At 31.7% G+C, this 22,672-nt stretch overlaps 3 protein-coding genes across 7 annotated transcripts; 1 reads left to right on the forward strand and 2 right to left on the reverse strand.

The window, feature by feature from the left end:
* Positions 1–2,576: 2,576 nt before the first annotated feature.
* Positions 2,577–8,900, reverse strand: LOC131663695 (tetratricopeptide repeat protein 17). Of its 5 annotated transcripts, none has more exons than XM_058934245.1 (12): positions 8,736–8,900; positions 7,322–7,735; positions 6,824–7,095; positions 6,635–6,746; positions 6,341–6,567; positions 5,969–6,256; positions 5,542–5,891; positions 5,242–5,470; positions 4,441–4,696; positions 4,039–4,263; positions 3,782–3,953; positions 2,577–3,399 (listed from the first exon to the last, which is right to left on the reverse strand). In XM_058934245.1, exons 2-12 carry the CDS (start codon positions 7,433–7,435, stop codon positions 3,221–3,223), a joined length of 2,424 nt encoding a protein of 807 aa, XP_058790228.1. In that variant the 5' UTR covers positions 7,436–7,735; positions 8,736–8,900; the 3' UTR covers positions 2,577–3,220. The 5 variants fall into 5 exon arrangements, with proteins under 5 accessions (XP_058790228.1, XP_058790227.1, XP_058790226.1 ...); XM_058934244.1 differs by lacking the exon at positions 8,736–8,900 and adding an exon at positions 7,918–8,169; XM_058934243.1 differs by lacking the exon at positions 8,736–8,900 and having other exon boundaries at positions 7,322–7,525; positions 7,607–8,169.
* A 619-nt stretch (positions 8,901–9,519) lies between these two features.
* Positions 9,520–14,616, forward strand: LOC131663764 (splicing factor U2AF 50 kDa subunit). The gene is made up of 8 exons (XM_058934376.1): positions 9,520–9,692; positions 10,064–10,386; positions 10,471–10,731; positions 10,833–10,971; positions 11,088–11,143; positions 13,876–14,157; positions 14,223–14,387; positions 14,484–14,616. The coding sequence occupies exons 1-8, from the start codon at positions 9,671–9,673 to the stop codon at positions 14,613–14,615; spliced, it is 1,380 nt and encodes a 459-aa protein (XP_058790359.1). The 5' UTR covers positions 9,520–9,670; the 3' UTR covers position 14,616.
* A 280-nt stretch (positions 14,617–14,896) lies between these two features.
* Positions 14,897–15,999, reverse strand: LOC131663765 (uncharacterized). Its single transcript, XM_058934378.1, has 3 exons — positions 15,852–15,999; positions 15,277–15,360; positions 14,897–15,197 (listed from the first exon to the last, which is right to left on the reverse strand). Exons 1-3 carry the CDS (start codon positions 15,892–15,894, stop codon positions 15,037–15,039), a joined length of 288 nt encoding a protein of 95 aa, XP_058790361.1. The 5' UTR covers positions 15,895–15,999; the 3' UTR covers positions 14,897–15,036.
* Between the last annotated feature and the right edge of the window lie 6,673 nt (positions 16,000–22,672).

Consider the following 22,672-nt stretch of genomic DNA (forward strand, 5'->3'; position numbering starts at 1 on the left):
GCGTACAATTCAAATTTAACTGATTTATTTATATTGCTTTCTTTTACACCAGTAGTACTTGTACTTTGATACTCGCGAACCATATGGTAAGCAGAAATTTTGTTTGAAATAATATAACCACAAGGTATAACACATTGATTGATATTCTTCTGATTTGTATTAGCTATCATTTGTTCATTTAGCAATATTTACAGAAAAGGATTAAACGTCATATGAAATATGTATTTATCAAGTTAATATTTTTTACATCACATATTTTGATTGCGTAAACACATATATAAGTCCACATGTACATGTTTAACACGAAGGTACTGTAAAAACATTCGAATTTTCGTTTTGTAGCAGAACTTCCTGCAATTACTTAGACAAAAGCATTGGTCGTGATAACTAAAATTATCTGATTTATTTTCATTTGTAGTCTCTACAAACGATAATGCTACAAGAAACTTACGTACTGTCGAAAGTTTTTTAATTGCTTAATCTTTTTTTTTCAATCTCCTTTAATCTGCTCCGCTGGGATAAGTCCGACGAGACATGATGAATACTTATCAAAAACTTCTACTCATAACGTCATTTATTCATAATAAAACAACAAATTCTGTCGAAACGTATTAATAAAAACTTTTTTCACCTTATGCCTATCTAAATGTGACGCTCTGCATGAACATATTTGCGAAGTCGTTTGTTTTTAAGCGAACTGTGCGCACCGCAGATCAACGATTCAAAATATGCACATCGTCGGCTTGACCGTGTTGAAATTCTAACCATGGCGGTTATATTTAAATAAAAAGTGTAAATACAAGTTGTATGGGTATTCATATTTCATAATTCATATTTCATAATATTTTTTTAAATAAATGAAATGACTAATTAGGGCACGATTGTATATAATGTTTAAAACTATTAGGAACTATATATAAATATAAGTACATACTTTTCTTCATAATGAAATATAAAACGTTATAAAAATTAAGAAAAATTAACTTATTCATTTAGAAAGTATAACATTTCTTTATTATCATTAGATTTGTTTTCTTGCAGTGCAAGGCCGCCTAAAGCGGATATGACCCGGGGCCTCAGCCCTGGTAAACCCGTACGTTAATCCGCCCCTGTTAATATTCTTCCATATTTTAATGATATAGCAAAAAGCCTCTACGTTTCTTTCAAATTACGAGATAATAAGATTGTTATGTTTAATCGGATAATTCGAATAATAATTTGAATGCACTCATTATGAAATAGTTATTCTAATTGTATTGTAATGCAATACTATGTATCTTTATTAAATATCATAATCACATGTTAAAAAAAACTTTTTATATAGGCCTCCGATTGGGAAAAATGGATAATTGGTTAAGTCAGCACAATCGCAAATAAATCAACTTTAAGATCTAAGCTGTAGTATCAAGAATAATCGTCTCAACCGATTTTGCCAAGACGGATGTCAATGATATTATTTTTGAAAATTTTGATATTGCATTTTTGATCATGTGTGATATGCGTATAATAGAATAAATCAATTAAGTAACTTTAATGCTTGTTTTATAAAATATAGTAAAAAGAATGTTTAATACGTAAAAACTTTAGATTAACTATAGCAAAATGTTTATGCACAATAATTAAAATGAGAGTAAATAATACGTTTATTATTTTGATTAATACTATATTTCAGTAAAATTGCTCTGCATAGTTGAATATTTATTTTTTGTTTTGTTTATACATTTTTTTGTTTAATTTAATTAGCCCCGATATTTTTTATTTGTCATTCACTGTTTTTTACAACAAAGGATTAGTGATTACTGATAATAATGTCTTATTTATCAATCTAATACCTGATAATTTAAAGTGATACGGCGAATAGCGTATATTTACACGATATTTTACTTGTGTAGCAAGTATCAGAAAATGCGATTATTATTAGTTAAAATACTAAAAGATATTGATTTTAATTGGGTAATTGAATGAGTCTATCATCTATTACATAAAAAATAAAGATGAAACATTTTTGTTACTTTTTTATCGCCACGAAGAAGCAAAATAAATAGAAATAAATTCATGTCGAGTTGTTTATAAATTCGTATTTTTCTGAAATTTTTCTGAATAAAGTATGATAGTCAACTATTATATTAATAATAAAACTTATAATAATGGAAGGAAGGGAAAATAGTGCAAGTTGGAAATTCACTTGATTTTTAATTTTATTCAGCAACGTTTTGTCAGCAAATTTGCCGACGACCTCTTCAGGCTGATGTCTCCCGTAGTCAATTCTTGTAAGCTAAAACGCTTTTGTTTTGAATTTTGACTGTCTACGAGCTACTTATTTTAGTTTACAAGAATCGACTACGGAAAACATCAGCCTGAAGAGGTCGGCAAATTTGCTGACGAAACATTGTTGAATAAAATTAATATTCAAGTGAATTTCCATCTTGTACTATTTCCCCTTTCTTCCATTATTACAAATTTTATTATTTAAGAAATTATAAGGGAATCAAGACAATATTAATATTATATACATAAAAAAAAAAGTACAAATTGCAATCGTTTGATTTATTTTTAATATTTTTCTTATTGTAAAGTCCATTGTATACAAAAACATTTTGTAAATGTTCAAGGTGTACAAGTGTCTAAACAAAATAATAAACCTTTCACTACTTCATGATGTACAACCAGTAACATCATTCAAATAAACAATCATAAATAACACCGATCATCATTAAAACACGTTGAATTATGATCAAAATATATATTTAAAGGCGTTTTATACTTTTTTCGGTAAAAAATTTTGTTTGTTAGATTTTCATAAATATGGTGTACATTTAAAGACTAATTAACAATATTTTTTTTAGAAATAAATAATATACGTATTTTAGTTATATTTATATATGAACTAATTACACCAAATGAAAGTTGGACATCATTTGAATATACGTATAATTTTTTTATAATATTATAAAATATAATTATATTTAATTAAACATGATTGATGTATCAACACAAAGAGTAGACGTTTTTTAAGAGAACTTATTAAAAAATCAGTAATATAAAGATTAATAAAAGTAATTACACAATGCTTTTCTTCACGAAATTATCATATAAAATATTTATATTTCTATAAACGTATGTCTCTAATTCTATAAGATCGCAATTCTTAAGTCACATTTTAAAGCTATGACCGGATATAAAACGCAATGGTTAACAAATTGTTACATTAAAAATTCAATCAGACGCCAGCTAATAAGTCATTTTCGGAATTCACTGCAAAACATTGAACGCGCTTGCAATTTTTACCATCACTGTCACACATTATACTTTCATCCTCACTCGAATAATAATTATTTAATTTCTCAGGTAAACTTGTGATCCCAATACACCATGTTGTGGTATCACTGATATCTGATCCTATAACATTCATAAGAATATTGATGTGCTTTTTATACAAAAACTATCATAACAAAACTTTTTATGACAAATTAAAACTGTCGAAACTCAACTGGTACATCGGGAAAAAGATGAAAACTTAAACAATGTGCACACAATAAATGTGCAAAGAAATTTCTATAACATAAGATCTCACTCATTTGGCATATTCGTATATAACGAGTATAAATAAATATAAATACAAATAAGTAAAATAAATTAAGTCTATCACATCTTACAGAAAAAAGCACTAGTTGTTGTACATTATAAAATAAAATAATGAGTTGATAAGGATATATTTTACATTTGAGCGATTTTTATCCAAAGAAAAGATGCATTGGTCAGAAAAAGTTGGTATATTGACCTGGTCGAGTTGTGCTAAATCTTTCTTGACAAGCAATTGTTTGTAACATAGTGATAGCTCGACCATCCATAGCGTGGGGTTCTACTCGAAGTGTTTGCTTCAAGTGATGAATCGCGCCAGAATAATTTCCTTTGATATGTAGTAGTGTACCATACAAAAAATTCGTCATTGGCTGAAAAAAACAAAAATATATATATATTATATTACAAGCAGCTTAATTTACAACTTATTTCGCGAATTATATAATCGAGACTCACTTCAACAGAATTAATCTTGAATGCTTCCTCGGTAACTGAGAGTGCATTATCGACGAGGCTAAATTTGTGACTAATTGAGGCAATGCTGATAAGAGGGACGTCTCTAAATTTGTTAGGCACGGTATCGAGAGCAAGCTGAAGACAGTCTAGTGCATTGCGAGGTTTCCCGATGACACGCCAATGCAACGATGCTAGCATCGACAATACCCACGGGGCTGCAACTTTCTACGGATAAATATACAATTGGATTCAACTTGTATTTATGTAAAATTCTTAATTGACAATAAGATTATTAAAAGAAACTTAAAATTTTTTATAGACTAGAAATTAATTATTATTTTCTTATTGAAAATTGTTTAATCACAATGAATAAATGCTACCGTATAAATTTCAATAACTTACGGAATTTGTTGCCGTCAAGATCCGTTGCCCAATTTCTGAGATCTCAGCATCTTCGACTCGATTTTCGACTAACGCTGTCAGAAGTGGAGTGAGACTAGAATCAGGTAAATTATAACCTGTGGTAGCTTTCACCAATTCAGGTGGAATATACTTTCGATTGAAAATCTTTTGCACTTGACAAACTGGTGGATACCATGGCACTGGATGTTCTTTGTCAGGTTCAATGCCAATCAGTTCACTGACAAATAGATAAGTTCTGAAATAAATAGTAATACATATAATTAATAAATACGTATCACATCAATGGAACAATTTCTAGTCATATTCGTGTTTAACTTAAGTAGTTTATTACATTAAATATTATAAGAATAATATGAGAATTGTTCATATAGCAAAAGTTTCTTGGAAAGAGGAGAAGTAACGGTGCTATTTCGACTTTTGTCCTTTTCATTGTGGGGATTTAGAAGAATTAAAATTTTATCTACTTCATGAAATGAAATGCTACATTCAATAATTAAGAAATTATATCACTTTAAATTATCTAAGTAATGAAATAATATCTTCAAATATTGTAGAAGTTACATTTGGATGTGTCGTCTTCTATTTTGTTATTTGAAGTCAGCATCTTGTTCCATTAACCGTTTTACTACCTTGTATAATCATTTTGAAATTAGATTATGTTCTTCATAAACGTATGTCATTTAGATAGCAAAGAAGATATATGTCAGTTTAATATAATGTTATAATAACTATTGAAGGGATAAAAAGATTTGTTTAATTTGATGAAATAATAATACTAACACATAGCCTTTATTTTCAGGTGGTAAGTACACTGGCACATACTGTTTCACATCAAGAACAAAAGGTATTAAGCTTTCACAGAAAGATTCTGTAGGCCAGTCAGGCTTTTCAAAGTTTTCATTGGAGGGTTTTATTTCTAAATTATGATATTTCGGCCTACCAGTAGGTTCCATAAAAACTGACGAAAATTTTGAATAATCAGGCGTTTGACTTAAATGATCTAAATTTTCTGTAAATAAAAGAAAATGTAAAGACTACGATAGACTTTAAAATATTTCACTATAAAAGTTCTTTTCATACCAGTTGTAATTTTTGTTTTTGTCATTCGCTCTCTAATTTCTTTTGCTTGATTTTCAACATTTTTCAATACTTGTAAACTAACTCCAAAATCTATTTGTAACTTTTGAGCTAACATTTGTCTTTCAGATGTTATATCACAGGATAGTACTGACTCATCTTCTCCTCTTTGCATACAAGACTGACCACGGCTATTTAACAGTGAGTTCAAACTTTCATCATGAATTCCATTTTGAGATGTCAAAAATGGCATTTGCTTTATATCATCCCATAGCATTTTTTCTTGAAAACTTAATAATTCCGTTTGTTCATTGTGATAGGTACGAAGTTCCGTTAAAATATCAAGTAATTGTCTGGAAAAATGTGCATATGTATATAATATTTTAATTTAACAAATTGAATAAACGTAATTCCTATTGTGTATACTTACTGGTGCAAAGCACTCAAAGAACTCTCTAATTTCAAATTACAAAGGATATTGTGTTTCGCGCTTCGCGCTATATTCATACTAGGATCTAATCTTAGAACGTTGTCGTAGTACTTAACTGACTTATTATATTGTCCTAAATGTGCATACACGTTCGCTAAAGCGAAATGATGTAAGCTTACAGTTGGTGCATATTCAATTGCAGTTTGCAAAATTATTGCTGCATCTGCTGATTGGTTAGCAGCATACAGAATTCCTCCAGTTGTTAAAAGCGGTATATCGCGATAGCGTCTAGAAAATTTTATCAAGCAAATTTTAATTGTTAATTATCAATTACATTTTTACAATATTTATCTGACCATTATTTATAATTACCTTGGTGCTTTGACAATCGCTCTTCGTGCGCATTCAAGTGCATTATAAGTAACACCTTTAATTCTCCAATAAATACTAGCTAAGTTCAAATGTAACCAAGATGTACTGTTTTGATGCAGCTTATAAGCTAAATTATGACCAAGTGAATTCAAATCAAGATTTAGAGGAGTAAATTTTATCAAATTTTTTTCTTGTGCCTGTTTCAATTTTTTTCTATTCTGCATAGCCTGGCAATTGTTACCACAATGAGTAAATTCAAATTGAAAAATTGAAAGATTTATAAAAATAACTTACTGTGAGATGTTCAAAAGTATGCATACTAAAGTCTAATGGAAATGTTTTTCTACAGTCTGGTATTCTTATTCCATCATCCATTGGTATATCATCAAAACCAAAATCTTTATCTCTGTCAAATTTAGATTGATATTTGAATAACTTTTTAAGCAACAGAATAAAATAAGATTAAGCACTGACCAAACTTACGTTATTCCGTCTCTTGTATTTCCATTGATAACTACAGTTTGATCAAAATCTAATCCCACATTGTATTGTTCCCTAGATAGGCAGTCAATGTCAGTCATATGCAAACCATTTTCAATGTCAGATGCAGAATGTAGGCCCACAAATTGATTATCTATTAGAGTCTTTCTTGTTTTAATGCTTTCAAACAATTTATTCACAGAATCTAGTCGATTGCCTTGCTCCAAAAATGAAAGTAAATCATTTGGTCGACGCATTTGAAAAATTGAATCAGGCTGAAATAAAAGATTGAAATAAAATAAAGAAAATAAAATTTTAATATACTAAGATATATAAGTGCAACAAAATTTTATTTTAATAAAACACCATAGAAAACTGATTTGTCACTTATTACTCAATATTTAACATTTTAGCATGGATACTTCTATTTATTTTCTAGATTAATATTAAAGAAAACAAAATTTTTACTTGATATAAAAAGATGTATACAAAATTACTCACCATTGACTGAATTCTCACATTTTCAGTGACAACCCAATGGGTTGCTGCCCATATTTCAAGTAAGAGTTCAAATAAAACAAAGAAAAATATGTATGGTATGAGGCTCATCTTCATTATGTCTTAGATCATTTTATGTATTTATCAATCGAAATAATTGTTCTTTTTCTTATCAATCCTTGGAATTTTGTTTTACCAATATAATAACTGATAATAGACATAAAACTGTTTAATTTATTTATTTCATTTCAATGTAAAAATTTGATATATCGTGAATATTATAGCAACCTCCAAAATGTATAAACATTATAATTTTCCTGTACATTAGTACAGTATTGCTTATCTTGTACACTTGTGGTTATCACAAATTGTTCGTTTATTTCACTATCGTGATGTAAGCAGATGACCTATTTGCAACTGCAATAAAAAATACCTAAATGTAGAATTTTATGTAGATATTTCAATTCCAATCCAAAAATTTTTCAATCGTTGCGTTTAATTGTAAATAAATAAAAACTGCTCCATGCTGATAAAAACCGACATCTCGCCACAAATAGCTTCGACAAATTTTTAATTACATCCACTTGTTTGCAACTTACTTTCCAATAAAAATAACACACTTGAAACGATAATATCTCATTTAAATAATTAGTTATTAATTATTTTTATTTTTTCGCCGCAAGCCTAATGCACCGCTAGCAAATGACGCCATATTGGGTAAATATATATTAAATTATTACATGGGGTGTTTTCGGAAATGAATTTTAGCAAACTGTTCAGTAACGATCTGGCAACAGTGTACCATTTTTTGAACGAACTGACGTTATGTGCACGTCGATGTCTGTCAGCAACGGAGGTTGCAATTTTAATTCGTAGCTTAGTTCAGATATAGAAAACTGCAAAGGATGCTTTTGCTGGTAATGTGTACAATTTAATCTACAAGGAATATTCTTTGATCCAAAATTGAACTAAAAAATTCAATTATTGTAAATTAATAACAAATCGTGTTTGCAATGTTTATTTATCATCAAGTTGATGTCTGCAGTAAAAATGAACTTGTTTAGGCCCCGGTCCCATAGGTTGTATGTACGCTTGCGTACAAATTACGAATGCGCACCAATCACACGATTCCAGTGCAATCACTAGAAATTCGTAGTTCTAGTTATTAATACCAACAGTCGCAACAGGTGATTAAATATCGCTAACTGACTTACTCCACCATCTTTTGAATCTTTTTTTTCTCGTAATCATTTGCTCAACTAATTCTATGTATTACATTCCTATTTCAACTACTTGAACTTCTAAATTGATTAACAAATTAATATTCTCTGCCATGTATCTATTACACAGAAAAATGTTATGACCTACACATTGCATAAATGAATATGAATGTATTATTATCACATTGATTACTTACTTAATTTATAGTTTGATTTACGATGAACAACAAATTTTTTTTAAACTTCAGTCAATTATGTTATTTTTTATTAGTAATTATTAGTTATTTCGGTAAAACAATTTTGAGGTTAACAAACTGTATTTTGTTTGCTTAGTTAGCAACATTTAATCATCTGTTGTGACTGTTAGTATTGTAACTAGAACTACGAATATCTAGTGATTGCACTGGAATCGTATGATTCGTGCGCATTCGTATGCAAGCGTATGTATACATATGTGACTGGGGCCTAAGATTCCGCAATAGGCAGATTTTAGATCCACGATTATTTACTGTAAATGACATTGTAGTCTAGAAGATATTTCACAAAAATAGCTTTTGAATGCGATAACTTAATTGTAATTACGTAATATGTTAAATAAATTACTTGAGTCAAATGCCACCCCAAATTATAAGTTTTTTTTTATATAATTTAAAAAATCATATTTTAAATACTTCACAAGTGCGAGTGATAAGTAGAGACAGAAAAAGTTTTGAAATTAATTATTTTCAAAATTTAAGCGGACATGTTCACATTTTAAAATGTAACTAACAAAAAAAAAGAAAAAGGACTAGAAAAGACCTTAAATTTTTAATTTCATCACCGTTAGGTTGTCACATTGCGACTTTTATTCTTTTTCGTTCTCACCGTTGGTATCAGCGGCGAAAAACACCGCCAACTCTGATCCCATGATGGCGCTTTCTATGTCGCTATGTGTGTGACTGTGTGGTATTGTAATTATTGACGTTCATACTCTGCGAGTGTATAAGTAAGAAGCACGAAGTTGTGTGCGACTAGTATACATGTATAGCCGTTCTTGTACCAACTACGAAGCGGCAGTCTTATTTATTATCTCGTTTGATTAGAAGTGATACATTTTGCTATTTAATCTTAAATATATTTATCCTTGGCCAAGATGGGCGAAGATTTCAATGGAGGCAAGTAATCTCTATGTAATTTGATATAAATGCATCCTTTTCAATTTCGCATTTTTCGATACGAGTCTATAATACTTTGCGACAATGGCCGCTATACACCGCTTTCTTATTACCTTTTACCTTGAAATTTATTTCTCGTTATTCGATAATCTAAATAAACTCTACAGTTTTACTTGAATAAAAATTCGAATATTCTAGAGCAATTTCCTTAAGTTGTATTTTCTATAACCTTAAAAAGTATTTGCTTATTTTATAGCTATGTTAAGGAATCATGTATAAAAGCATAATTTTTTCATCTCAATTATACATATCTCAAATTTTTGATGTTTATTATATGTTCAATATAAATAATTATTGGTGACATCTTTCAGAGAGAGAGCGTCAAGAGAGGGACAGAGAGAGAGATCGAGGCGACAGAGACCGAGACAGGGACAAGGATAGAGAAAGGGATAGAGGTGGAGATAGGGATAAAGATAGGGAAAGAGATCGTGGAGAAAGAGACAGAGATAGAAGGCATAGATCTAGAAGTAGAGAGCGAAGGAAACGTTCAAGGTCCAGAAGCAGAGACAGAAGATCCAGAGATCGCAAAAGAAGTTCTTCAAGAGACAAGAAAGGTCGTAGTTCAAGAAGGAGAAAGCCATCTCTTTACTGGGATGTACCTCCACCAGGATTTGAACATATTACACCCTTACAGGTATGCAGTTTTGCTTCTGCATATATAATTACTTTATAATCATCTTATGATAATTCAATCTAATTAATATTTTTTACATTTCAGTATAAAGCCATGCAAGCTGCAGGGCAAATCCCAGCAAATATTGTAGCTGATACACCACAAGCTGCCGTGCCAGTTGTTGGAAGCACAATCACAAGACAGGCTCGGCGATTGTATGTTGGAAATATTCCTTTTGGTGTAACAGAAGAGGAGATGATGGAGTTCTTCAATCAACAGATGCATCTTTCTGGTTTAGCACAGGCAGCTGGAAATCCTGTTCTTGCGTGTCAAATTAATCTTGATAAGAATTTTGCGTTCTTAGAGGTATGCATTTGTAAAAATTTCAAATTTAATATTAAAAAACAAGTATTACATGTTTCACTTGCAGCATAACCAAATTTATAATTATGGAATTTTTTTTACAGTTCCGTTCCATAGATGAAACAACACAAGCAATGGCTTTTGATGGTATAAACTTTAAAGGACAAAGCTTGAAAATTAGGCGACCTCATGATTATCAACCCATGCCTGGAATGACTGACAATCCTAGCATGAACGTCCCAGGTATATTTACTAATATTGAGAAAATTATTTTCTATTACAGAATCTTCCTTATTTTATTATAATTACTGTACAAATGTATAATGAAAACCAGTTTGCTAATTTTTTTTTTTTTTTAGATTCTCCACACAAGATCTTCATAGGTGGTTTACCCAACTACTTGAATGAAGAACAGGTACGTAAACTATACCGCACTATCTTAGCAATCTATCGCACTTTTTCAAATCCAATTTCCATTTGTCGACGTATATTTCGCTGAATATTTTCAATTATAAGTGAAATTACGTTTACGGTATTGGAGTGCGGTAGTATTGAAAATTGACTTGCCAAAATGATTGAACAGTGCCAGTCAATAAGTAAAAATGAAATACATGATAAAAAAAGCCCAAAGTATTTAGCTATCATTTAGCTCGCTGGTTTCTTCATTCATGAAGGTGTCTCTTGCTCATGGAGGTACGTATGAGTTTCCGACAGGTTTCAACGTCGAATAGGATATTTTTAGAAATAGCGTAGGAATGTCGCAAACCTTTGCATTTAAAATTCGCGATCGCGATTTATAAAAATTCGTAAATGCAGTTAGATAGTCGGTAGAGCCGCAATACATGGTGCTGTTTTTAATTCATAAATTTGTTTTTAAAGTAAATTGTTAGATTTTTATATAATTAAAAAGTGTAATATTTTAAATTTTTTATAAGAAATTTCTATTCTATTTCTATTTATCTATAAAACAAAAATCATTAAATAGTTACTTTTGAAAACTGCATTGTATCAATTTTATATTACATTTTGTGGTCCATAAAAGATACAGTTACTAGTTCTCTTATAAATAATTCAGTTATATTTTGAAGAAAGTTTTTAATTTATCAAATAATAAGTTTAGGAAATCATAGCTATAAATTTTTCACAAGTTATACACCATGAAATCAGTTTAGAGACGTTACAGCTCATGTATATGATGTGATGCATCAACAGTGGAGAATACATTCTTTTTTGCAGCCTTTTTTAGGCACATCGGGGAATCGACTGACGACAAATCATGATAGATGAAGGGGAGACCAATATGTTTTCAATTGTTTTTTTTCTTGGTAAAATCAATAGGTGCTATTGCAATGAATATAATAGAGAATAAAGTCATTGCAATGGTATAACGCTAAACATCTGACTCAAATTGAATATCGTACGGTAATGTTTATTTAAAAAATGAAAATTTACGAATATTAAATTTATTGTTTAATTGATAGATATGGCATAAATGAATGTAGCTTTGATTGTCAATAGAAAAATATTGTAAGCATAATTTTCTTCAAAATTTCATGAATATTCTGTAATGTTAAAGTTGAAGCTTGGTCGGCCTCCCCTAAAATTCATCTACTATCTCTAACTTCTTAGCTCGAAAAAATGGAAATGCTCGAAGAACGTAGAAAAGAAAGGGAGGGAAAGTGGGTTTGTTTACAGGCAAAAAGTAGGAGTCAGTCTTGATCAGTGCGACAATCATGTCCTTGTTCTGCTCATTTATGAACAATATAAGGATAAATTATCACAAGGCTTTAGACTGATATCGTACCTACTGCTGGAGAACGATCGAGACGGCGAAGATGTTCTTTTTTTTATTTATTTAGGTATGGGTGGACTCGACGGTCTTTTTCAGGTTTTTTAGCCCAAAAGCGCAAAAGAATGAATGAGAGATATAAAAGAAACAGATTTCTAGGAATGCCAAGAGAGACAGCGTGAATTTTTCCCTTTTTTGCAGCAATTTTCTTTCCAGGCACTTTCTTTTCAGGCTTCGTCTTCGAGACTGCCTTTCTTTGATATTCATGCTTTACAGGGCCACGCGAATATGAAACGATTAGGAAATAAAAAAGAAATTCGCGTTTTCCAGTAAAAATTGTCAAGTGAAAGTGTATATCGAAGAAAAACTGATCATCAAGATTATAATCTTTACAATTGTACATTTGTAAAATAAAAAAAGAAAAGACAATTCCGCGACGAGAAAATAAATCAGTGCTTCCCTTTCTCCCCATTTCTTAGCTTAGGGTCGCGCCGATCGAAAGCAAAAATTGCTTACCACTACTTCTACCACTACTACCACTACTACTACTGAACATGACAATAAAGCACACTGCCTGGAGAGAGGCTTGCGCAGTCCCTCGAGGCAAGTACCTGAACTCAATTCTCTCATCTTACGGAAGTGGACATTAAAGTATGAGATGACTGAATAAGAGAATATGAGAACACACGCCGTAAATTTTTCAGCCCTTCCATCTATTCGTCGCTAGATAAGCATACATAAGAGGGCAACGTGTGTATGTGTGTATCTTTGAATGCGTACGAAATAATGAGCGCGATAAGGGCATGAAAACTTTTTGCCAATAGTATTGTCTCGATGCCGCTTATCGCTCTTGTAGAATTTTCAGAGTTTAGGGCCAAGTTAATATGCGGGCTTGTAAGTATTCTCAGTGGCTGGTGAGTGCAAAATGGTCAAAATAGCTCGCGGGCATAAGAATTAAGTTTGGTATAAAAATGCAGGGCGCGAAGGCAAAAAAAGAATGTCAAACCCAAAAGAAGGCCGTTGATTCGTCGATATTTTACTGTTTTGTCTGTTGAGGAGGCTTGTTACAGTGCAAAATAATAAAATAAAGCAGACATCGAGAGAAGAGTCTGTCGCCATGCTTGTTGAAAAGCTGCGCCCCTTTTTTTCTCTTTTTTTCACGGAACTTCTTTTCCGTTTCTATGAACTTTCATTCCATTGAAGTATTAAAGCGTAACGCGAATATACAACGGCGGAGTGTAAACTTCCGCGTTCAGTTGTAATATCAATACCATTGTTAAAACTTCTCTCGATGTAGAGCTAAACAACAAGAAAGAAAGTCCTCATTTGATAATGTGATCACGAATGAATTAATACAGGTGAAGGAGTTGCTGATGAGCTTCGGACAATTACGAGCATTTAACCTGGTGAAGGACTCGGCGACAGGCTTATCCAAAGGTTATGCATTCTGCGAATATGTTGATGTGTCTATGACCGACCAAGCGATCGCTGGTCTCAACGGTATGCAGCTGGGCGACAAGAAACTCATTGTACAGAGAGCCAGTGTTGGCGCCAAGAATCCTATGATTGGCACTCAAGCTCCAGTCCAAATTCAAGTACCAGGTCTGTCCATGGTTGGAAGCGCTGGGCCTGCTACAGAGGTTTGTCTTAGTCTCTTTGTGCTACTAGTTTTCTATTCACGATTTACAATCCTTGTCATTTTTAGGTCTTGTGCTTGCTGAATATGGTCACACCGGAAGAATTGATGGAAGAAGAGGAATATGAAGATATTCTTGAGGATATCAAAGAAGAATGCAATAAATATGGTGTTGTGCGATCAGTCGAAATTCCCAGACCTATTGAAGGTGTGGATGTTCCTGGATGTGGAAAAGTTAGTGAGCTCTTTGACTGAGTTTTTTTTTATACTTTGGAAATATTGAATTTTTATATTGAGCAAATATAAATAAACGTGCTTTCAATTTTTTAGGTATTTGTTGAATTTAACAGTGTAATCGATTGCCAGAAAGCACAACAGACGCTGACAGGACGTAAATTTAATAACCGTGTAGTGGTAACTTCATACTTCGATCCAGACAAGTATCACAGAAGAGAATTTTAATTCAATTTACTTGTATTTATTTTCTTAAATTGTGAATATAGTGTCTAAAATTGTCTTCATTGATCTTTTATGATCATGCGATTTTTCATTAGACACATTATAATTGACTGACATGAGTTGATTTTTAACAACTATAATATTTTTGAGGCAAATTAAAATTACATTATGAAATACTATAATAGCGGTATTATTGTCAATATTACTCAAAAAATATGTCTCGTTCGTCTATATGACGAACATCTTAAATGATTGAAATTTTTAAATAATACATTAATTTGTATTTATACATATATAATAAATTAATTAAGTCTGTATTTTGTCATCAATTAAGTCAAAACTCTTACAAAATAAATCATTTACAAAAGTAAAATAAGTTGATTATTTACGATTATAATTATTTAGTAAACGTATTAAATATGCATCAAACTTCATCTTGCATTGCTGGTTGATATGACGGCACTTCGCTAACTTCAATACTGTCAATCAATAATTTTTTCATCACAAAATATGCGGCTGCTCCGACTATTAACATGCTCAGGCCAATTAGAACGGCAATGGACCATGCTGGGAGAGCTGGAGCTCCTTCAAGAAAACAAAAATAGTTCTAATTCACTTTTAAGAACAGGTTCGCTTTGCGAAATACAATATCAACGTAACTTACTGTAATATCGTCTTGTTATAGTTTTACGTCCACGTAAAATTTTTCTTCTTGCTTCGGCTTCTCCCAAAAAGATTCCCATAATAACTGGAAAAAATATGTTTAATAAGAAAATAAACTGTAAATGGATAATTTATATATCGACCGCAAAGATATTTAATTAATCGCTCATTTGCGTAATATTGTATTTTGAACATTTGATCTCTGATCAGATTTACGAGCCGTAAATGTTACTTTATGTCGATCATTCAGTTTTATGCCAATTAAGTAGCTATTAATTAATATGAAAAATCTTTATTAATAATCGTTTATTACTGAAGAAATATTTCAGTTGTCACATGGGCTAATATATTTTCAGGTCTTAAAATTGATAAAATAACGTGTATATATGTAAATTCATTAGGAAAATCACATTTATATTACATCTACTATAAATTAGAATATCAAACGTTTTTTATTATATCTGGTTTCTCAAATGAAAAAATACGGATAAGTGAGTCAGCTCGTTTAAAAAGTTACTTGTTTTACGCAGCTAGACCTAGTCTTGATAATTACTGATTTGATAGTATAATACTTACGGAATCCAACAGCCAAATAATACAAAATGCTTTTTGTTCGCATTTTTACGTATTTTTTTCTTACTTTGGTGGAAGCAGGGCCAAAAATTTGAAGCCAACTGCGTGCAATGCAAGTAAAAACTGGGCGAGTTCTTATCTTCCTGGGTACTTTGTGAATCAATAGCAAACTGATAAGGTTCCTCCCAGATAACAAGTGTTATACTATCGATATTATCTTTTATGACACGTCTAGATATTTTCACCTTTACGTTTGTGGAAAAAGGTGTAAGTTTGTTATTTTTTATAAATGATGTGCTACTTTGAATTTTTCATAATGTGTATTTACATAAAATAGAAATATTTGAAACTGAAAATATATTTGAATAATTGAGAACTCATTCAATCTTAATTTTGATTTTTTGGGATATTATATAAATAACAGTTGTATGTAAACAAAGAATTCAGATAAAATAAATACGTCTATATTGACTATAAGGATAAATATATTCATGGTTTTCATTATTTTTGATATCTGAATTTCTTGTATAACTATGTGAATATTAATTCAATTCCTATCATTACCAAAATGTTCTCGTAGTAAAAAATGACAAATTTAATTTCCGAAGTCGATAGCGAAGCGCATACATGCTTGCAGTGAATTTGCTATAATGCAATTTAGTAGGAAATAAAATAATTAACATCATGAATTAATGAACTTTTTAATTTTATTTTTGGATTCATTTCTTTAATCGTTTTAACATTTCCTTCTTTTAATTTAGAGGATGAAACTGAAAAGAATTTTAAGCTGAAAGCTCTGACTGAAATCAATAACTGGTATCGTATTATTGAAATTACAGATTTGACGATTATGGCTTTAAACGGTTAATTTATCTTTTAAACCATTCCACTTAAAGTAAACTACTAGTGTTAAATCAAACGTGCTACACATGTTCATTCCTTGTTTGCATTAATATTCAGTTTGATGCTAGAAACAAATAAAAACTAGTACCGATGAAATTGAAAATTCAAACTATACAATAGATGTAATATAATTTTGTTGACGATTAAATATCAAATTACGCTGATACTCAGATTCAGCAACAATTTCAGAGCCCCTATCTGAAAAATCAGAACAGGTTCAGAACAAAATTAAAGCTAATTTCAGTTTTGAATCAGTTCTAATTTTGCCTTGATATTGCTCTGATTTTTTTCAAAATCGTAACTGAATCAGAGAAAAATCAGAGCAGATTCGGAGTAGATACAGAATAAATTCAGTCACAAAGTTGAAAATCTTGTAAAATTATTTATAATAATAACACAACATAAATATTATGCCGAACTTGAATTAAAGGCCAACACAAACATGACATTTAAATATCGGTAGAGCATATGTAAACAGGCAAACGACTAAGAGCTCAGGAACAAGATCATGGGAATAACAAATTAAATTGGTTCTTACAATCAATTTTCAATTTATTTAACTATGTTATGAATTACGTGATCACGCTTACACCATTCGCAATACTTTGATACAATAAAGATTCTAAATTAAACGATTATCAGAATTATTACAACGTCATTAACCGACATGTCGTTTTCACTAAACTCTTTCTATTCTCCAATGAAATTATTAGAAAAAGTGCGTCTTACATTATTTTTTCTTATTATCGTGCAATAATCCACCGTTAGCAGACCAATCCTCCATTGTTTAAAGTGAAGCGGATGAGTTTCTCTTAGTTTTTCCTCAAAGTCTGTGGTGGACTTGCAGGTCCAGGTCGCTGTCAGTAGTTGATAATTGCAAGATATCTGCGTACGCGTGTATATGCTTGTAGCCGTCTGTAGATCTCTCTATGAATCTGGTAGGCGGATAATCCTCGGCTACAGTTGACTCACACACCACGTCCTTGTCACAGACAGCGAGTCTACTTTCCTTCTGCCCAAGCGCTAGACTGTCATCTCTTTTAAAACCTCGGAGAGGGATTAAGGGGCGCTCATAAGCAATTCTGGGAAGAAATTTGGTACGCAAGACGGCCATCAATAAGAGAGAGAGACCGCTCAATACTCATCAAAAACGACTCAAAATCCCACTGTTACAATCTTTAATAAAAATGATGAAAAAAACGATATATAAACCATTCAATTCTTATTATTCGTTTAAGGCAATTGGAATTGAAAACAATATATATGAATTTTATATTTTACAGTAAGTAAAACACAAGAAATAAATAAATTTAGGTTGATAAATGATATATAAAATTATTTTAATCGTTGAATCTCAATAATTTTTAAATATAAATAGTAATACTAATTAACGTTATATAAAGGAAAAAAATCATGAATTTTTCCAAGTTTTCTTTTTTGTCTTATTTATGTATGTTTATAAAAGAATTTATGAAACATCTATGCTCTTCTGACTGTTATTTAATTATCAGTGATTAAATATATGTAATATTAAATTACACATATTTTCAACATTGTACTGGACGTAATTATGGATAAACATCTATAAAATCTAATAATGTAAGCCTCAATTTTTATTTTCTTACAGTTAAATTGAGCTATAAATGATTAGACTTCCATTTAATTAGTGGTTTATAAATTTAATTATGGGCTACTTTAATTTCTTAGAAATTTGGACAAACAGACAGTATATTGAGGACATAAAAACAGGTTGACATCGGAGAAATTAATGAATACGCATCTGCAGGTAGGAAAATGTGGGAAACTTCAAATTATACCAAACACTGAAATGTATAGGAAAAGTATATTCGTACGTCTAAATGGCACTGACAGACGGTTGAGTGGCCATGCTAACAGAGCACAGGATAAATAATCGGCGTGCGGACAATGGTGCACGGTTTTATTATACACACAAATTATTATGCACAAAAACATAGCGTAAGAATTGATACATGCTGATTCGTACCATATTATTGTGCACAATAGTTTATGTGTACAATAAAACCGTGCACAAATAATCGAGTGTCGAGACGCTTGGAAAAACTGGCAGACAAAAGGTGCATGCCAGACGAAAAAGAGTTGAGTGTCGCCTGACTCTTGGGACAGTAGTAAGTTCGCATGAATATAGAGAGGAACCGTAAATCACGATTGGGCGAACACTCATTATATGTGATAATAGCGAGAAATAATCGACACTCTCGCTTGTCGCTTATGTATGCGTAGGTGAAGTTGTAACATCCTATCGATGGAGGACGAAGCTGTTTGCCTTAAGAGTACACGCGTGCACGGTGAACAGCGAATGACTGGGAGATAATGCGACAGGCTCAAAAAGTAGCATATAGATTAGTGTAGTAGAAGGGAGAAGATGCTTCCGAGAGAGCTGCTACGGCAAACTTTTTCGACAAGACGTTTCGATTTGCCGACTTAAGAACCCGGTCCCATAGCTACGTATGAATGCGGACGGATACGGACGCGAATCGCAACTCTAGTAACATCACTAAAAATATCTAGTTCGATTATTTAGTACCAACACTACCGGTAGTGAGCAAAAGTAACTGTTGTTTAAAACTGTAGCGCCGAACGTACCACATTTAATGAACGCTTATCTAACCTTTACATTATTGCAGTCTATAAGATGGCAAATGATAGAGAATTGATAGACTTTCAACTACAATTAGTGGAATTAGGTCTTAATTTTATGGAAGTACTTGAATATATGAGAAGAAGAAAAAATATATAAATGATATGTATTAATCATCCCAAAAGCTTTTTTTACATTAGCATACTCATCAATAAGCAATATTCATGAGAATTTGAAAAGTAAATTGTAGACCTGACATTTGAACATTAAATGTGGTACGTTCGGCGCTACAGTTTTAAACAACGTTACTTTTGCGCACTACCGGTAGTGTTGGTACTAAATAATCGAACTAGATATTTTTAGTGATGTTACTAGAGTTGCGATTCGCGTCCGTATCCGTCCACATTCATACGTAGCTATGGGACCGGGGTCTAAAAAAAGGACACTGGATTATTCGACATAAATTTTTTTTAAATGTTAATTTTGCTGTTGTCTGGAACGGTTCAATCAGTTTCAATGAGAGTGGAGTCATTCGAAAGGGTTTATACTAACGAGTTGGTCCTGTTTTATTATTCACTCGATTAAAATATAATTTTCTGAGTAATTCACAACAAAAAATGAAATTGAAACCTGCCTTTTTCGGAAAAATTACTTAATTGGTGTATCCCACACTATTTTCCGAATTAACAGATTTGTCGAGTGTTTGATATTTCATGTTGATTGGGTAGCTCTGTTCGTTGATACGTTGGGTTGAGTCGTTTACAAAGTTCACGATACGGATATCTGTCTACGCTGATAGATTCTATTTGTAACTGGCAATTGGTTGCAAAGTGATGATCTTGTTGCTCTGTTCACGCGTTTCTTTCGGGTCTGTAAGGCCCTCGCCACATATGCGCATACGCGCGCGTACGAGCGCGTACAAACGCGTACAACTCGCTAAAAATTTTGATAGTGCCAACAACAGAAAGTTACTACTATTCCTCGCATGCCCCAAACGAACACACTTACTCCCGGAACAAACGTATCATAACGCTATATTATTGAAGGTTATGTTACGTTTGTTCCGGGAGTAAGTGTGTTCGTTTGGGGTATGCGAGGAATAGTAGTAAGTTTCTATTGTTGGCACTATCAAAATTTTTAGCGATTTGTACGCGTTTGTACGCCCTCGTATGCGCGCATATGCGCATATGTGGCGAGGGCCTAAGAATAGCTTGCTGAAGGAGGCTCCAGCGACTACAGCAAAAGTCAAAACAGCTTAAACAAATAAAGTTGTACAACGAAGTATATATTTAGTATAAAAAATCTTATAACTATTTTTTAAATAGTATTTGTTCAAAAGTAGTCACTAACATGACATACTTTATTTATATATTTAATAAATAGTCACTAAATTGATATTTTTTTGCAATAAGCCAATCAGCAACTAGCTTTAATTGATACTGCATATGGCAATACGATGTTCATTTATATCTAACGTAACCTAATTGCGTATCGCGCAGTCATGAGCTGTGTTATTTATTAAATTTGAAATTACCAAAATATTCAGCCATAAGTCATTAAAACTTTTAATTACGAATATGTAACATATTTCGCATAATTCAAACTCGCTCGACTTTCTTTAACAGCAAAACAAATACGGCTGCCGTTCAATCGCCGGATATCCGAGGAAACTAAGCGAATTTCTTTAATGTACAATATTACACCACGTGGACCCACTGGCAAGTCTCCTTCAGAACTTATGTTCAGAAGAAACATAAGAGACCGAACTCCGTCAATTAATGATCTCGTACTAGATACTGTAGACGAAGAGACCAAAGACAATGACATAATACGAAAACAAAAAGGAAAAGAGAGGGAAAATACAGCTATAGAGTCCAAATTCTGTGATATTTGTCCTGTCGATAAAGTTCTGATTCAACATATGGTAATATCAAATAAATCATCTACTTGTTTTGATATTGATGAATTTGAAGTGGTAAAAAGGAAAGGAAAGTAAGTACTTGTAATGAAAGATGGGAAAGTATGAAGAAAACAAGTGACTTATCTAAAGAAAATCGAAAGTGATACTAATATCACAGGTTTCAAACAAATCGAACAACCAACTTTATCTAATTTTAATCTTGAATATGGCACATCTACATTACTGTAACTTCCCAATATGAATAAAGATATTGAGAATCAAGTGGAGCTTGCGAATTAAGTTTCTATTGAAAAACAGAAAAACTATCTATCGACTCCAACTCCAAGAACAAGTATTTCAAAGAATCAGCAGACCACTCTTTTATCTCCGAAAGTGACTTCATTAAAACTGAAAAGAAAGAGGGATTATAGAGACCTGTCGAACGAGCTTGAATATCGCGTGATGGTTACATAGCAACAGGCGTTGTTTTGGGTGGGTGCGCGCTTTACGATTGGATTATGACGTGTGTTGTATTGTAGTTTAGCAAAAGATTACTTAACGTAGTTTATTTTAAATATAGAATTCATTGATTGTAAGAGATCAATAAAATAATTCTTCTCATTACAAATTTCTGTATTTATTTATTTATAAATATCAAATGTACATTTACAAGGTACATCAACCAGTTCCAAATAAGGCGAGGATAGTGTAATTGGTCGGCAAGGTTATATATACAAATAGCCACTGTTTTTTGGGATGCACGTGAAATTATCTTCGTCGACTATTTAGAAAAAGGACAAACAATCACTGAAAAGTATTATGCATCGTTATTGGACCGGTTAAACAAGAAAATAAAGGAAAAACGTCCTCATTTGAACAACAAAAAATTCTGTTTCAAAACAATGCACGAATGCACCGACGAGTGCATCATTGCGTAGTTACAATATCCAAATTTGAGGAACTGAAGTTCGGATTAGTATACCATCCAAGGTATTTATCAGACTTGGCCACTAGTGACTTTTGTTACTTCCAAACCTAAAAAAGTGGCTTACTGAATAACGATTCATCTCGAACGAGATCATACCATAAACAAATGGTTATTTTCCTGATGGCTTAAGAAAACTCGAAAGATGCCTGGGAAAATGTATCATGCTAAAAGGAGATTATGTTGAAAAATAAAAAAAGTCTTCCCTAAAAAAATTGTTTTTCAATTTCTTTCTAAGGACTTATTGACCTACCCTCGTATGTCTGCAGATTAGCGGTTTGTTGGATACAATTATTTTCATAGTTATCTTTCAAAGTTATCCATTTTCATAAAATATAATATTAAAAAACAAAGAAAATTATGTCTATTACTCATAGTTAGCATATTTTCAGTTTTTATTTGTTTTTTCTTCTGAC

The sequence above is a fragment of the Phymastichus coffea genome, unplaced genomic scaffold (assembly GCF_024137745.1).
Source record: "Phymastichus coffea isolate CEN01 unplaced genomic scaffold, Cenicafe_Pcof_1.1 PCOF00038, whole genome shotgun sequence".
Classification (NCBI taxonomy): Eukaryota; Metazoa; Arthropoda; class Insecta; order Hymenoptera; family Eulophidae; genus Phymastichus; species Phymastichus coffea.

What these genes read in the sequence shown, in the direction of transcription:
- LOC131663764 (XM_058934376.1), top strand. Translation starts at nt 9,671, where the DNA reads ATGGGCGAAGATTTCAATGGAG. An exon ending in GGGCGAAGATTTCAATGGAG is followed by an intron (nt 9,693 to 10,063) that starts GCAAGTAATCTC and finishes GACATCTTTCAG; the next exon opens with AGAGAGAGCGTCAAGAGAGG. An exon ending in AACATATTACACCCTTACAG is followed by an intron (nt 10,387 to 10,470) that starts GTATGCAGTTTT and finishes TTTACATTTCAG; the next exon opens with TATAAAGCCATGCAAGCTGC.
- LOC131663695 (XM_058934245.1), bottom strand. Translation starts at nt 7,435, where the DNA reads ATGAAGATGAGCCTCATACCATACATATTTTTCTTTGTTTTATTTGAA. An exon ending in AATACAAGAGACGGAATAAC is followed by an intron (nt 6,747 to 6,823) that starts GTAAGTTTGGTC and finishes TAAATTTGACAG; the next exon opens with AGATAAAGATTTTGGTTTTG. An exon ending in AAAAACAAAAATTACAACTG is followed by an intron (nt 5,471 to 5,541) that starts GTATGAAAAGAA and finishes TTTTATTTACAG; the next exon opens with AAAATTTAGATCATTTAAGT.
- LOC131663765 (XM_058934378.1), bottom strand. Translation starts at nt 15,894, where the DNA reads ATGCGAACAAAAAGCATTTTGTATTATTTGGCTGTTGGATTCC. An exon ending in TTATTTGGCTGTTGGATTCC is followed by an intron (nt 15,361 to 15,851) that starts GTAAGTATTATA and finishes TATTTTTTCCAG; the next exon opens with TTATTATGGGAATCTTTTTG. An exon ending in TATAACAAGACGATATTACA is followed by an intron (nt 15,198 to 15,276) that starts GTAAGTTACGTT and finishes GTTTTCTTGAAG; the next exon opens with GAGCTCCAGCTCTCCCAGCA.